At 31.6% G+C, this 18,212-nt stretch overlaps 2 protein-coding genes across 2 annotated transcripts; one reads left to right on the plus strand and one right to left on the minus strand.

Annotated features, from left to right (window-relative positions):
- Positions 5,891-8,910, minus strand: LOC109350314 (cytochrome P450 71A1-like). Its single transcript, XM_019591543.1, has 2 exons — positions 7,959-8,910; positions 5,891-6,549 (listed from the first exon to the last, which is right to left on the minus strand). Exons 1-2 carry the CDS (start codon positions 8,850-8,852, stop codon positions 5,941-5,943), a joined length of 1,503 nt encoding a protein of 500 aa, XP_019447088.1. The 5' UTR covers positions 8,853-8,910; the 3' UTR covers positions 5,891-5,940.
- Positions 14,564-16,754, plus strand: LOC109356044. Its single transcript, XM_019599404.1, has 2 exons — positions 14,564-15,260; positions 15,955-16,754. The coding sequence occupies exons 1-2, from the start codon at positions 14,564-14,566 to the stop codon at positions 16,752-16,754; spliced, it is 1,497 nt and encodes a 498-aa protein (XP_019454949.1).

The following is an 18,212-nucleotide window of genomic DNA, read 5'->3' on the forward strand; positions in this document are numbered from 1 at the left end:
AACATTGGAAAGACTAATGTAATTAGAATTTAAATGTGTGAGAAGAAGTTGAAGGAAATATTGGCGAGTATTCTTAATAGAATATGGTTAACTTCTGATATGTGGAGAACTTGTACTAATGAGGGCTACTTATGTTTGACTACTCATTTTATTGACAAAGGTTGAAATTTGAATAGAAAAATATTCATTTTTTGTCACATGCGTGCCTCCTCCTCACATTGGTTTTGGAATATATAAAACGATATTTGAATTTTTGAAGGTGTGGAAAATAGAAGAATTTTTTTTTCTTTAACTTTTTATAATGCCACTTCCAAAGACACTTTGGTGACTATATTGAAGAACAAACTTCTTGAGAAGAATTGCATGTTGGTTTATGGATAATTTTATCATGTGTATTGTCGTGTACACATTCTAAATTTGGATGTTCAAGATAAGTTGAAAGTAACAAATAATGTCTTGCAGAAAATCATATATAGTGGAATATTTGAAAGGTTCATAAACAAGAAAGAACATGTTTATAAAATGTGTCGAAGACATTGTTAGTTTTGATAATTCTTTTGACTTGAAACTAGATTTGCATATAAGGTGAAATTCAACTTATAAATAACTCGATATTGCTCTCAAATATAAATGTGTTTTTGCTAATTTTCCATTGTGTGGTACTACTTATTGATATTGTCCTTTGGTACAAGATGAAAAAGCGCACACCAAATTTTTGATTTCTTATTTCTATTATTTCAAGTTACTAAATTGAATTCTGGAACATCATCCTCTATTATTAACGTACATTTCATGCAAGTTTGGAAAATCCGATGCTTATTCTTAAAAGTTTAAATGGTGAGGATGAAGTTATGAAGAAAATGAATGACAATATGTCTTTGAAGTTTTACAAATATTAGGATGATTATAGTGCTCTACTTGTTGTGGGAGCGGTTATTGACCGACAATTGAAATTGGGAATGTTGAAATGTTACTTCTTAGAAGATGATGATTGTAACGCTAGTCAAAGAGAGAACATGTGACCTCAAAGTTGCACATGCATTTTGAAAAGAATGCAAACAACAATTTTTCTAGCTCCATTGTGCAAAGAAGCGTTACAACTACAAATACTCAAACTCCAAATATACCATTTTCTATTGAAAAAATGAATGTTTGATATAAGTTTACCTATTTTTACATGATAACTTAATTGTTCTCTATTATATTGTCTCACTTTGTGAAGTTTGATTCTTATAATTTTGATTTTTTTTGTCATTAAAAATATAGGAATTGAAAAAACATAGTCAAAAAGTCAATTCTAAAAGTTTCAACTAGATGTATACTTGAATGAATCAATTTGAGAGATTAATTTTAATGAAGGTAAAGATTTAGATGTCTTGAAATGGTGAAATTTATTTTTTTGATTTATTATTTATGACTTATGTCTTGCTAAGCATTCTCATTGTTATTGTTACATCTGAATATATATTTAGTATTGATGCACATGTTCTTAGCTAAGATAGAAGTTGTCGACCTAGCCAATATAGAAGTTGTATGTCCACAATGGTAATTAATTCAAATAAATATTGAATCAAAATTTAGATATGCATTTAATTGTTTTCTTTGAATAGGTGTATGTAGATAAGGATGACGAAGATAAGATAAAAGTCATGGCTAATGGTGGTTGATTGAGGATAAGGATCATATCATGTTCTTGGTATGGAAATGATTGAATGAAGACTGATTCTGACACTTGACTTAGGCTAAGAGTAAGTTTACAATGTTAATTATGATGGTTTTTAACTTTCATAAACTTATGAATTTAATTATAGTTTTAGTGTTTGATTTGCCATCGAAATTAACGGAGATGTAATATTAAATTGTTTGGACTTATACAATGTTATAATGTTTTTAATTTTAATGCACTATATGTCATTTTAAAAAATGTAGTATTCACATAAGTTATCAAACTTTCTTAATCATTATTACATTTTAAATATAAATGAATGATTAATAATATATTAATTATGTATAAATCTTTACTCTAAGAATGTATAGATATTACTATAGACTATATTCATAAAGTGCATTAAATTAAAATGAGTATAATATCTATACATTATTATTGAAAAAATTATACATATTTAATATGATTTACCATTCATTTGGGTTAGTTTTTTTAAAAAATTTATAATAATTAAATATAAATGATGAATGATATAATGATAATGTATTACTTATATAATATTAATACAACTTATTTTTCTCTTAAAATATTATTTCGAAGATTAAACGCGGTGGAAATTAATTGCTTTCTGAATTTTGGTCGTGTCCAACATAGATTCCCAATGTTTGTATCAGACAAAGCAATGTGGCACAACATGTTGGGCAAGTTGGTTTGACAATGTTTGTATCACTTGATGATTTTATTATTGTCGGTGTAAGACATGAACATATCTTATTCAACAATGTGTATCGTTATTGATTGTATTAAAAATATTTTAGTTAAGTATTTATAATACATTTTTTGAAATATAAAATATACATCGGTGCAAGACATGCTCTCACACACAATTGTTCAGCACACAATTCGGCTTAGAGAGAAGAAGTAATAAAAAAATAGAAATAATTACGACTGGACTGAAGTCATATAAATGGAGAAACTACTAGATGCTCTAAGATCAATGCTATAATACTTAAATATTTGTTGTTGGTTTGAAATAAGAAAAAAAAATGAATCACAAATGATGTAGGAGTTTTAAGTCATTATTTATCATTTATTTTTAATTATTACTCACTCGTTAAAAAAGGTAATACAAATGAATGATATATAATATATTATCAATATATAAATCTTTTTACATTGACAATTTTTTTTATCCATAATTGTTAGTATGTAGTATTTAGACTCCACCTTCAACTTCCTACACCCCTTAGCATCAAATCACCCTTATAACTCCCATTTTTTTGGGATGGTGAGACTCGAACTCATAACCTACTACACTCTATTCCTTACGACCGCCCTCTTCATCATCAGACCATTAATGTAATGATATTATTACGTTCTTAAAATAAACACATTTAATTTTCAGTCATTAATGATAAGGATTTGAATGAAACTATTAATCTAGGACCATATAATTGAGACTATTGGCACATAACTATGATCATCATGTCGAGAAAAATAATCATTGTATCACGGATGAAAATATCTTTACACTTAAAAATACTTGTCTGGTCACATACTTGTATTGAATGTGGAAATAGTTTCAATCACACTTCGAATGAGACTCATTTTAAGTATCGAGAGAACTTATACAAAAAATAAAGAAAATGTTATATACAATTATACTTATATCATTTTATTTATTATAAGGGAAAAATTGCACTCCTTTCTCTATTGAAGAGAATCTGACCCAACTACTACAACCAGTTACTAACCAGTTTTATGAGATGCAATCTCTACTTAGATGAATTGTTGTACCAAAGATTGTCTAACGAAGTAATATATTATTAGTAAGGATAAATTATGTAAATTAGTTGAGTTATCCTTCAAACTATATTAGTTAGTTTTATCTAGGGGTGGCAAAATTATCCATAATTCAAAATCCATCCAAATCCATTCAAATTAAATCCATCCAAATCCATCTGTTAGAACTAATGGATTTAAATGGATATAATTCAATAGATAGTATTGATAATGGATGGATTCAAATCCATCCATTGTATCCAATGAATATCCATGGGTATATCCATTTGGATGATACCCAATCCATCCAAAAAAACTAAATTAAAAACAATTTTTTTTCTAATTAATTCAGTATTAATATAAAAAATTTCGCTCACCTTTTTAAGAACAATCCCACACACATTATAAAAGTTGAAAATTGCAATTGTGATTTTAAAAAGTGCTTATCAAAAAAATATAAACAATTTCGGCCTTAGTGCTTTATCCCAACATCTTAATGCAAAGTATAAATATATCATTTTGGTTATTGACTAATATGATAATATAATAACAAAATGAAAATTTCAGGATGATGGATTATTGGATACAACTTGTGGAAGTCCCAATTATTAATGGTGTAAGCAGTTCCAGTTTAAACCGTGAAACTGATGAAACCGAACTGAACCGAATCATAAAATAAATTAGTAAATAAACCTAAATATCTATTATCCATTGAGAAGATAGACTGCTGGACTAAAGAATTGATACCAAATTTGCCATTCTTAAATTTTTTTTGACATTGTCGAAGATTTTGTGGACTAAAATTTCAAGTTTGTAGTACGTTGAAATGTTGAATTATTATTGTTTTACTAGAAAGAGTATTAAATACTTTATTATTGATGCATTTAGTATTCATTTAGTTGATTCTATACTTTGTAAATTTTGTTCAACTATTTTATAAAGGATTTTCTTTAAATAAGTTCAAAAACTGCGAAACCGAAGCATAAATGAACGGTTCAGTTCGGTTCCTAAATAAAATTTGCGGTTAATCGAGTAGAACCGAATCATATCTTTATGTTCGGTTCGGTTACTAAATTGCGTCAAAAACCGAACCAAACTTTTACACTCCTACCAATTATGTTGCATCAGAGATTCTTGCCAATAAGAGTGCTTATAAAAAAAACTTCACAAATTCACCTTTTTAAAAGTGCTTATCAAAAAAAACACTTTTAAAAGTGTTTGTTAAGAAAATTATTTTTTTAAAATTGATATTTAAAAATGCTTTATTAAATAATAATTTTTAAAAGAAATTTTCTTTTTCAAATTGCTTTATTAAAAATATTTTGTTCAAATTAAAAGAAGTGGGTTGAATATCCATCAATCCAATCCATTAAAATGGATACATGGATAGAATGGATGGATTGGAATCCATTGGATATGGATGGATTGGATAATCTAAAAATGTGATATAATGAATTTATATGGATTGATGGATAGTTTTCTATCCATCCATTAGGATCCATATCCAAATTCATTCAAACTCATCCAATTGCCACCCCTAGTTTTGTCCAATACTCAATTAAGCTTATTATTCAAGAGTAAAACGTGATTTAACTTCTTGAAATTTTGAGGTCATCAACTAAAGTTACTACAAGATTTTTTTCACAAATAAATCTCTGAAAAGGCATCACATTGGTTTATGAATATAATACAGTATTCCATATGTTTACATGTAACATTGCAGATGCATGTTAAGTTAGTCTCAAGGACAAACGTGGTGCCCAAATAAAACTTTACTCCTTATTTAATGAAACATTATAATCCTAAATTTAAGCTTAATTATATATAATTAGGATGTTGGCTTACACTTTTATTTTGTGCTTGTCCATATCACTCATAAGATAATGCTTCTTCATTTTTATTGTTTAGCACGACATCGTTTCCAAGATCAAGTTTCTATCTATGCTAATGACAATACATTACAATGGTGGGGTCTAATCTAAAACTTTAGTGTTTTATTATAGATAACGATTTTCTAACTATAATTACCTCTTTCTTTACGTAACAGTTTTCTGACATAAAGTAATAAGGAACAAAAATCATAAAGTTTATAAGGAAGGTAACTCTTTTTTTGTATTACCAATAATATCTCTTTATGTTGTGGGTAAAGAACTAATTATGGTGTGTCTATATTTCCAACAAAAGTTACTCTTATAAATCAAACTTTTAATCTTTTTGATCATCCTAAATATTTAAACTCACAACTTTGCTAGTACTAATATAGGTAACTATTGTTTTTGTTAAGAATATATTTTTTAACAGTTGACATTATAGGTAAACATTGTCAAGTCACTTAATAGTACTAGTAGTAGTGCAATCTAAATTCTGTAAGTATAATTATTATTTTTCTCTAATTTTGTGTATATTATTACACAATTTTATGGTCTTGGAAACCACAACCACTTGACAATAATGTTCTTCATACAATCTACAATTCTCCATTAGTGTAACATTCAGATATGATTCTTGGCAAAAAGGCAAAGAGGATTCTTCTTGTGTAGTGTAATTCCAGGCAACACTTCAGTATCAATATCTTCCTTTACCAAACCTTGTGGCAATTCCCAATCAAAGGAATAAAGAAGATTAGCAATAATAAGTTCCAATGTAGGAGTTGCCATGGATAAACCTGGGCAAATTCTACGTCCCGCTCCGAAAGGAATTAGTTCGAAATCTTGTCCCTGGAAATCTATTGCATTGTCTAAGAATCTCTCGGGATAAAATTCTTGTGGGTCTTTCCAAGCTTCAGGGTCTCTATGAATGGCCCAAGCATTAACATATACTATTGTTTTGGCTTTTATTTGGTAGCCATCTATAATGCAATTTTCATTTGCTTCTCTAGGGACAAGTAGTGGGGCTGGTAGGTATAATCTAAGTGTCTCTTTTATCACTGCCTTCAAATAAGGAAGGTTTTGAATATCATTTTCTTCTAAAAAGTTTTTCTTGCCTCCAAACTTTCTAATTTCGTCATGAGCTTTCTTCATTACGTTTGGTTTTTTAATTAGTGCTGTCATGGCCCACACTGATGTGGCTGCAGTGGTATCTGTTGCAGCTACAAGAATGTCCTACAAAGATAATGGAAAGTTAATTACATACATACTATTTTAAAATTTAAAGTAACATGGGTCCATGATAGTTAAAGACGCCTATATGTAATATTTTAGGAGTGATTAAAATCATATTATGATCAAGATAAGGTAGTCTGATTGTGAAGAGGGTGATCATAAAGAATGGAGTGTAGGAGGTTATGTTCAAGTCCCATCATAAAAAAAAAAGTTATAAGGTAGTTAGACACATCATCGACTGTCTATATTTGTTTAACACATGAAGGTTTTTGAAACTTCTGAAACCACTACTAAAACTATTATTTAAAACTTTACAACCTATATAAAAATAGATTTCATAAAAACCTTTTAGTTTTGGTAAAATTTAATTTTTAATCTATCTCTGATGGTTAAGAATGTCTTTGCCAGTTTTTAAATGTTAGAATTACAAGAATCTGAAATAAATATATTGCTCCACTTCAATACTTAGTCTGTCTAAAGTTTAAGAATAAATTCTTTGTATGGATTCTAAATAATGCCATTAGCATATTATTGAGAAAATATATGAAGTCCTCTAGATGCTAAAACCAATTACTTTGACAAACACAAAGTTTTGACTCTAATTTTTGTCAAAGCACTAAAAAACTATAAGAAGAAGGCTCTCTAGTAATGAGTAATTTTCATTATAGATCTATCACTATGTGTCATGGAACAAAATCATCTCCCGTTTAAGTGTTATTGTATTTTGTTGTTTTTTTGCTTCTTTACATTTCGCCTTCTCCTTTAATGGAGAAGATTTTGAGTCATGAATTATCCTATATATAATACTAAAGATGTTTTACGTACAATTCAACATTGACAATTAAACAAAAGAAGGCTAACTCTATTCACCAAAAATCAAAGTTAAATGTGCAAACACCCAGATTAAATTAAGTGTTAATAAACTTTCTTATTTACTCAATAAGCAAACTTATTAGGATATATTTTTTAAAATATATACTTCATTGTAACAAAATCATCTCCCGTTTAAGTGTTATTGTATTTTGTTGTTTTTTTGCTTCTTTACATTTCCTATCATCTCCCGTAACATGTTAAAAATTTAATTTCAATTAAATTTTGTGATAAATAATAACATTAAAAAATATATTTATCTCTAAATATAATATATTGTATATGTCCTAAATGTTTGGGAAACATCACTTTCAATTCGTGAGGACAATCCATTAGCTACGTCACCACTTAACCAAGATTGTCAAAGGAATGGACCAAAATCACAAAAGATTAAACTCGTGCGGTCAAAATTAACCTCGTGCGGTCAAAATTAACCTCGAGGACTAAAACCAAATTTTGCTGAACTTATGGGCACCAAAATTTTATTTAATAAAGAAAACAATAAACGAAAGAATAAAAGAAGATATAAGAAACCATACCAGAAGGACTGCTTTAACGTGATCATAAGTGAGATCAGTTGAAAATGAACGCTGCTTCTTTAGTTGAAGTAAGACATCAACTATATCCTCATCATGTGCATGTTCTCTATTTTGATCCATGTGTTCATCAATTACTTGTTGAAAGAACTTATCCATCTCCTTGTAAATTCGATCGAGACGTGAATGAAGTCCAATAAGTTTATCAATCCAACCCATGAAGGGAATAAAATCAGAAACAAATATAGTGCCAAGCATGGCTTGAACCTCATTTAACATCTTATGAAACCTACTCTTTTCTGTTCCTTCATCTTCATATTTTCTCCCAAAAGCAATCCTACATATTATACTGCTTGACAGAGACATTAACAACTCACTTAAGTTTGTAACTGTTGATGAAGAAGCATGGCTAGATATCTTTTTCATCATTTGTTTAACCTCGTAATGTCTTATAGAAGAAAAGGAAGAGACACGTTTGGAGCTAAAGATATGAAGAACACAAACTTTTCTTATTTCTCTCCAATAATCACTGTATGGTGAGAAAACAATCTCTGACCCATTATAGGAAAGTTTCTGTTGGCCATATAAAGAAGGTCGTCCAGAAAATACAAGGCCATGGTTTTTCAATATCTCTTTGGCTAGTTTAGGTGAAGAAACAACAATAGCTGGTCTTAAACCTAGTTGAAGGGAAAATAAGGGACCATATTTCTTTGAGAGTTGCCATAGTTGTAGATGAAGGGTAGAAGAATCATTCAGTTGATGAAGATTCCCTATTATTGGAAGTCCTCTAGGACCAGGTGGAGGGCAAGGGTTCTTAGTGGATCTGGGTTTTTGAAAGAGTAACAATAGAAGGAGAGGAATAGAAAGGCATAGAAGGAATATAACTATTGAAACCATTGTTTCCTATGGTCAACTATGATGAAAAAATGAAGAGAACAATCCTCATATAGTAAATGAGGATATTCTTCTGTAGAGTGGAAAATATGGTTTTATTACCAATAAAAGTGTGATAACAATTTGCTTGCCTGATAGCATTTCCTTCTCAAATAAATAATGAGTAAGATCTATTTACACTCAAGTTAATTTATACTCAATTGTAGTTATTGATTTTTTAAATTCAATAAACCAAATTGATAAAATTTAATTGTAATATAAGATTCTTATTTTTTTCTTTCATCACTTATTTTATTCACCCATTTGATCCGTTAAATTTAAAAAAAAATTAAAGACTAAGATTGAGTGTAACTTAACTTAGGTGTTAAATGATCTCTCATCATAAATAATATTCATACTTATTGGTTTTATGTGATAACAATTTGCTGTGTGCATGTTAAATGAGAGTAGAGATCATTTTCTGTATTGGAAATAGATCTTGATAGGTGACATGAAAAATTCAACCATTCTAATTTTATTTATTTTCAATAAAATAGTATTAAAAAGTTCGAAATATTTCTATTTCTCCCTCATAATGTAGTACTGGAGGGTCATACTGAAGACGATAGCAACCTGAATTGAAGTATTCATATATCAACATTATCATGCCACAAAACACGTATTTCATGAGCTCAGCCGTGGTATTAATGTAAAATAGGGAACTTGCTTTTAGCCTTATACGGCAGAAATTATTAATAATTATAATATATTAAATTCATAATAATAGAGTTAATTTTTTCTTCTTCTAGATTTCACTACACAGCTAAAATGTCGTTATTATTATTGCTATTATTCATTTTACTTATAATTTGTAGAAGAGTAAGATAATGATATTGCTTGCTTGCTTTCATTTATATATTATCCACTTTCACTTTATAACTTGTCCACTTTCACATTTTATATATATATATATATATATATATATGTAAACGAAATGAAAGGTTTTAGAGTTACCATACATGTGTATTTAATAATTGTAGAGTCTTTCCTTGTATTCTATTATCTTTCAAAGATAAACTCATAAATGGATCCTTCTTGATTTTTGAAGGGAAAGAAAAGTTTAAGAATAATAAAATACATTCTCGAGGTAGATGACTATAAATTTTTCCTTCACACTCTTCCTTTCAAAAACAAAACTTAATCAAGTAAGTGGATGAATGTAATATTAGTAATAATAATAATAAACATGTTTTGAGGAAATTAAATAAAAATATGGAAATGAATTTTTTTTATTGAAAGTAAAAACAAGAAATAGAAAACAATTATTGAAAATAAAAAGACTTCAAGACTCTCACCAATAACACCTATTACCCAAAAGAAAATACATCACTTTTTTTTATAATCACTTGCAAAGCATTATGGTGAACTCCAAGAATCACTTTGGTTCAATAGAAGGAGAAGACTTTTAGAATGGTTAAGGAATTCTACACCTAATCCAAGATGATAGAATTTTTATCAAGAAAACTTTAAGCACAATATCACACAAGGCTAGTTTTAGAATTATGAAAGTTTAGAAGGAAATTTTTTTCAAAGATTGTCTGAAAACTTGTGAATTGTGACAAGTTTGGAAACATACTGATATGTTTAAAGACATACTAGTTGAATTTCAAATTCAGAAATCATATTCTCAAGGCTATGTAGTTGGGTATATGTATGTGGTTGTGAATTTACAGGTTTTCTGGTAACTTGTTATACAATTTTTGGCAAACTTATTTTAGAACCAATTTTAATGGTTTCTACCTCTTTTAAATTTGAAAACCATTTTAGCCTTCATTAATTAACTTTTAATGAGCCTTAAATGATATCAAACTTAAATGACCTATCAAAGACACGACCTTCAACTAGAAAGTAATAAATCTTATCTAATTTAATCAATATATAATGACCACTAGGTACACCAATTGATTCATCACAAGAAGGTTTATCAATTGATTCAGAGTCATTTACCTCATACTCATCGGATTGGTATGAAGTCATCAATAAAAAATGTGGTTGTTCTTCACTTTAGACTCTGAGGTTTAAATAACTTCATTATTTTCACATGCAATATATGCTCGTCTTGGTTTATCTTTATCTTTCATTTGAATCCATTTTTTGAAAAGAAAGACAACCAACCTTGATGTTCCCCAACTTTTCACATTCAAAGCAAGTGAAATTGACTTGATATTAACGTTTCATTATTCTTTACAAATATTTTAACTTGGTCTGATTTCATGACCTTTTTCATTCTCAAGAATTTACTAAACTTCTTCGCTAAAAGAGTTGTATTCTCATTTTTATCTTTTTCAGAATCATCATCTTGTGAATTTTCACAAGACTCAGCCTTAGTCTTTTAAGAAATTATCCTTCGTTTCTTTTCAATTTCTTGATGTTTTTCTAATTGATTAAGTTCCAATTCATGCCTTTGTCAAAAAAAGTGTAGCCAAATTCATTTTTGACATACTACTCTTCTCTAAAATTGTCATAGTTTTTGGTTGTCAAGACCTTGTCAAATATCTAAGAACTTTCACATTCAAATAAGTGTTAGTAAGCACTTTACCAAGAGTAAATAGATGTTTGTTAAGTGAGTGAGCCTCTTTCATAAATCTAGAATTTTTTTCTCCCAATTTCATTCTAGACATTTCATATTATTGCGTAAAGGTATCATGTCTAGATATTTTAACTTCTTTTGTTTATCAATTAATTTAGAGTCATTTACCTCATCATCATCGGATTGATGTGAAGCTATCAATGAAAGATGTGGTTGTTCATCAATTTTAGGCTCTAAGGTTGAAATAGCTTCATTATCTTTTCATGCAATATTTGTTCGTCTTGGTTTTTATCTATCTTTTATTTTATCTACTCTTATTTTTAAGAGAAAGACAATCAACCTTGATGTGCCCCAGTTTTTCACATTCAAAGCAATTTAAGTTTTGACTTGATATTGATGTTTCATTATTCTTTACAAATTTTTTTTAACTTGGACTGATTTTATGGCCTTGTTCTTTCTCAAGAATTTACTAAATTTATTCACTAAAAAAGTTGTATTCTTGTTGTTATTTTCTTCCGAATCATCATCTTGTGAATTTTTGCAAGACTCGACCTTAGCCTTCAAAGAATTGTACTTTGTTTCTTTTCAAGTTCTTCATGTTGTTCTAATTGGTTATATTCCAATTCATTCTCCTGTTGTTTTCCAAAATGTGCACCTAAAGTCATTTATGATAGACTATTATTCTCTAAAATTGTCATCATTTTTTGTTTTCATGACCTTGTCAAAGATATAAGAACTTTCAAATTCAAATCAATGTTAGTAAGCACTTTACCAAAAGCAACTAGATAGTTTGTTAAGTGAGTGAACCTGTCTTGTAAATCTAGACTTTTTTCTCCCAATTTCACGTAGACATTTCACATTCTTGGAAAAATGTATTAGATCTAGACCTCTTAACTTCTTTGGTTTCCTTATGATTTATATCTACGATATCTCATTTCTTTAGATGATATACAATTATATACTCTAAAAAACTTATCTATACCTAGAGCAGAGGTAAGAATATTCTCAACCTTTAGGTCATATTATACTTTCTTAGTATCAATATCATTCCAAGTATTCTTAGGCTTAGGCTTTTAGACTCTATGAAATTTTTCATTATAATTTTCCAAAAATCATAGCATTCTCCCATGAAACTAGAAGATCTATTAATGTTTGAGCCTTCGTCTAAAATGTGTTTGGAGGAAGTCATATATGTGTTTTTTACTAGGATCTAGAAGTAATTTATCCAACCTTTCTCTAATTCCAATTGTAATCTAACTAGCAACCTAAGAGAAGAAGTGAATTAGGTTTGCACCAATGTTGTCAATTTAAAATTGCTAGTACAAAATTTTCAACCTAAAGCGTAAATTCATAAACAATATATGCTGAAAATAAAGAGTAAGAAATAGAGAATATTCACACTTGTGATGTATCCCAATTCACCTTCTTCAATTGGAGGCTATGTTCAGTCCACTTTTCAGGTTCTAGGGATTTGTTTTTCACTATTTGATCAAGTGGTCATACAAGCCTCACACTAGGACTATATCTCGCTAATAACATCTATTTCCCAAAAGAAAGTACATCACTTCATTTTTACAATCGCTCGCAAAACCCTATGGTGAATCTAAGAATCATTGTGATTCAATATAATAAGAAGATCATATAATATTTCTCAATAATACTTTAAGCATAATATAACATAATTATTAGTTTTCAGAATTATGATTATTAGAGTATAAGACTTAAAGTCTTGTTTTAAGAACTGATTCATTATGTTTGTTACTTAATCAGTTTTATGTGTTAGTTGGTTTGTTTCTGTGTTAAACAGAAACAGTTAGTTAGTTAGTTAGGAGAGGTAACTTGTTGTTCACGTTACCTCTCATTCTCTTCTCTTTTGTAATGCTTCCCTTGGATTATATAAAAGGGATAGCTTGATCATATTCATTCAATGAAATAAAATACAAATTGACAGTTTCTCTCATTACCTCTCTTTTATGTTTTCTGTTTTTTAACTTCTTTACATGGTATCAATCGTCCTAATGGCCTCAGCCACAGATCCTGCCCCTTCATCTTCTCCACCAACTGCTTCTGCACCTCTACAAACCATTTCTCCTTCTCTTTCTCTTCCCATTCCCACCATTAAACTCAGTGAGAAGAATTACCTCACTTGGAGTCAGTTCATGGTAGCTGCTCTCAAATCAAACAAGGCACTCAGGTTTGTCCTCATCACTGATCCTCCTCATAGATTTCTCTCTGATCTTGACAGAGACCATCATATTCAAAATCCTACATTTCTTAGCTGGGAAGAACAAGATCAAACAGTATTTTCCTGGATCCTCAACTCAATTTCTGTGTCATTACAACCAAGAGTTCTTGGCTGCACCTCATCTTACCAATTACGGGAGGAACTCAAAGCATGTTGCAATGCCCACACCAAGGCTAGAAGTAGACAACTAAGAGCCCAACTTCGCACCATCTCTCAAGGATCTACCCCTATCCCTGAATACTTTTCTAAAGTCAAAGTCATTACTGACTCTCTTGCTTCAATAGGCACTCCTATCTCCATTGCTGAGCATGTTGACTACATTCTTGATGGTCTTGGGGAGGAATTCCAATCTGTCATTACAGCAATTGAAAGCCAAATTGAACCTCCCTCAATAAATGACCTTGAGCAGTTTCTTTTAACCTTTGAATCCAGACTCATCAAAAATAGACACAAGGCTGTCTCAGATGCTCTCTCAGCCAATGTTGCCTCTGCTCCACTCAGTCTCCATCTTCAGTGAACAATTCAGGACATTTTCATCCTAAATCATCTCAACCTCGGTATGACACTTATCCTTCTGCTCCTAGCAACAGATATGACACTTATCCTTCTACTTCACGAGGGGGGAGGCTTGGAAGAAGAGGGGGAAGACCATCCAGGGGAGGAAGAACTTCAGGTCGTTCTGGTAACCACTACTTTTGTTCCTAATGCAATCGTCCTGGCCATGACTTGGATTGGTGTTACTATGCCCAACAAGATTCCAGTTTTCCATATTATCCCTCACATTCACACAACAACAACAAATTCTCTTCTTATCCTCAAACATATCCCAACCCTGCTCATCCCATGACATCCAAAGGATAGAGGCCAGATTCTTTCTACCCCCATCACACCTCCAAACCTATGCAACAATACCCTAACTACAACACATACTATGATCACAATTCTGCTGCACCTCCTCACTCTTCTCTCTATGGCACCAAACCTCATATCTCTCATGCTCAACCTCAAGCTTTTAATGGATCGCACCCTTATGCTATGAATGTCAGTACTGGAGGCACTGACCCAAAGAATTCCATTTGGTTCCCTGATTCTGGTGCAACCAACCACATTACCTCAGATCCAGCATTTCTTCATGAGCCAACTGAGCAGTTTGGTCCAGAGCATCTCTATATGGGTAATGGTACTAAGGCCTCTATTTCTTATGCAGGGCATACTTCTTTCCGCTCTCCCTTTAGTCCTCATATATCTCTTTCTCTTAACAATTTACTTCTTGTTCCATCTATTACAAAAAACATGAGAAGTGTTTCTCAATTTGCCAAGGATAATAATTGTTTCTTTGAGTTCCATCCTAATGAATGTTTTTTCAAATCTCAAGATTCTAATACTATTCTCCTTAAAGGGTCTCTCACCACAGAAGGATTGTATGCTTTCCCTAGTCTCCTCTCCAAGAAGTCCACTTCTGGTTCTACATCAAAGTCCAAGCTTTACTCTGCTGCCCTAGCTAGTTCTAGTGATAAAAACAATTCTACTTACTCTCTTTGGCATTGTAGATTAGGTCATGTTCATTCTACCATTATAAACACAGTAATGTCTCAATGTAACCTTCCTCATTTTAATAAAACAGTCTTTGATTTTTGCAATGCTTGTTGTTATGGGAAGTCTCATAGAATACATGCTCCTAAATCCACTAGTCTTTATTCTAAAGCCTTTGATCTTCTTTATCTAGATTTGTGGGGCCCTGCCCCTGTCTTATCTGAGTCAGGGTTTAAATATTACCTATCTATTGTTGATGCTAAGACTAAATACACTTGGATATATTTGCTCAAACAAAAATCAGATACCCTTACTATTTTCAAGCACTTTGTCCAACTTGTCAAAACTCAGTTTAATACCATAATTAAAGTTGTTCAAACTGATTGGGGGGATGAGTTTAGACCATTTACTTCCTTTTTAACCTCATTAGGCATAAATCACAAACTCTCTTGCCCTCATACACATCATCAACAAGGCACTGTTGAAAGAAAACATAGACATATAGTTGAAACTGGCCTAACCCTACTAGCTCATGCTAGTCTACCTTTAAATCTCTGGGAATATCCTTCACCACTGCTGTTTTTTAATCAACAGACTTCCTTCTCCTACCTTACATAATAAATCACCTTTCTTTCTATTGAATGACAAAGTGCCTGATTATAGTAGTCTGAGAGTGTTTGGGTGTGCTTGTTTTCCCTTACTAAGACCCTACAACACTCACAAAATGTAGTATAGGTCCACTGAATGCACCTTTTTAGGGTACTCCTCTGTTCACAAAGGTTATAAATGTATGTCCAAGGAAGGGAGGTTATATGTCTCTAAGGATGTCACCTTCAATGAAAATGCCTTTCCATTCCAAAAGTCAAGTCCTACATACCAATCTTCTCCCATTTCCTCCAACCCTGGTTCCAATCCCTCTAACATTACTGGTTCCTTTTCTAGTTTCCCTCCTCACTATCCTAGTGAAACACACAACACTAGTGGTCAATCTTCAAGTATGTCCAGTCCTCATATTAATGACCAACTTCCAGATATGTCTTCCCCTGGTTCAAATAACTCTTTGCCTAATTCTCCCACATATGAGTCAAATTCCTCAATGCCTTTACAAAGTGAAACTTCTTCATCTCATCCATTACCTATTGTTCCCTCTTCCACTCACCCTATGGTTACTAGGTCAAAGTCAGGCATTCATAAATCTGTTTTACCTAGTCTAGCCTGTTTGTTTCTTGCCCATACAGAACGTTCTACTGCAAAAGAAGCTATTCTTAGTCCTATTTGGAAAAACTCCATGCAAGAAGAATATGATGCTCTTCTCAAGTTAGGAACTTGGTCCATAGTTCCTCTTCCTCCTCATAAGAAGGCAATTGGGTGTAAGTGGGTTTTCAGAGTAAAAGAGAACCCTGATGGCTCAGTAAACAGATTTAAAGCTAGGTTGGTTGCAAAAGGGTATCATCAGCAACCAGGGATTGATTACACTGAAACTTTTTCCCCTGTAATGAAACTTTTTCTTCTTTACAATGACACTTTGGATAGAATTTCTCTTCCACTAATTCTATGAAAACTTGTGAGGTATGATAAGTATAAGTTATTGTTCGTTTCAGAGAATATGGAGGGTGTATATAGAGTGTGAGAGATGCCAAGGTCCAAATCAATAAATATGTAGGTCTAGGAACATACTAGAACATTCAAATATATATTGATTGAGTTTCAAATTCAAAAATCGTATACCCAAACCTGTGTACTCTTCCTATCAGATTTATCACCACATCAATCTGCATCAGAGAAGCCAAGCAATTCCAACTTGCAATTGATGTTCTGTTTGGAAGGAAACATGATTCCTAGGCCAAGTGTTCCTCTGAGATACCTCAACACTCTCTTCACAGCAACCAGATGAGATTGGAGAGGGTTCTCCATGAATCTGCTTGCTACACCTACTCCATAAGCAATGTCAGGTCCGGTGTTGCATATGTACCTCAAAGTGCCTATCATTTGTCTGAACAGAGTTTTATCAACTGGTTTCTCCTCCTCAATTTGAGAGTTCACAGAGTTTGCTTCTGCTGGTGTGTGTGAGATGTTGCAATCTGCCATGTGAAAACTTTTTAGTACATCTGTTATGTATTTGCTTTGATGCATCACTATACCAAGCTTTGTCCTCTTAAACTCAATGCCTAGGAAGTATGCTAACTCTCCTAGATCTGTCATTTCAAATTCAGACTTCATTTGCTGTTTGAAGGTTGCAATTTGATCAGAGTTTGAACAAGTTATTAGCAAGTCATCCATATAGAGGCAAACTATTAGTGATTCTACCTTATTCTTGCTTTTCACATAGACACCATGCTCAGAGGTGCATTTTAGGAAACCAATCTGTTTCAAAAAAGCATTTATCCTCTTGTTCCATGCCCTTGGAGCTTGCTTCAATCCATACAAGGCCTTATGCAATTTGTAAACCAGATCTTCTCTGCCCTTTTCCACAAAACCAGGTGGTTGAGTCACAAACACATCCTTCTCTAGGGGACCATTCAAAAAGGTAGACTTTACATCCATTTGATGGATTTCCCATCTGTTGTAGCTTGCCACATCAACCACTAACCTCACTGTTTCTAGTCTTGCCACTAGTGGAAAGACTTCATCATAATCCAGTCCTTGTTTCTGCAAGAAACCTTTGGCAACCAACCTTGCTTTATACTTGGTTACTACCCCTTCTGGATTTACTTTTGTTTTGTATATCCACTTGACTTTGATAGCTCTTTTTCCTCTTGGTAACTCAACCAAGCTCCAAGTATTGTTTCTGTTGATTGAGTTTAGCTCTTCATTCATTGCCTCAATCCATTTTTGTTGCTTTAAGGCTTCTTCTATGCTTATTGGTTCCTGCTCAGCCAAAAGAGCCATGTGTACAAGATCTTCCTCTTCAGTGATGTTTGAATCATGAAACACCTCATAGTCACTGAACCTTGTTGGTGGTTGTCTGTGTCTCTGAGATGTGTTGTGATTGATTGTTGGTGCAGCCATAGGATTA

The sequence above is a fragment of the Lupinus angustifolius genome, chromosome LG01 (genome assembly GCF_001865875.1).
Source record: "Lupinus angustifolius cultivar Tanjil chromosome LG01, LupAngTanjil_v1.0, whole genome shotgun sequence".
Classification (NCBI taxonomy): domain Eukaryota; kingdom Viridiplantae; phylum Streptophyta; class Magnoliopsida; order Fabales; family Fabaceae; genus Lupinus; species Lupinus angustifolius.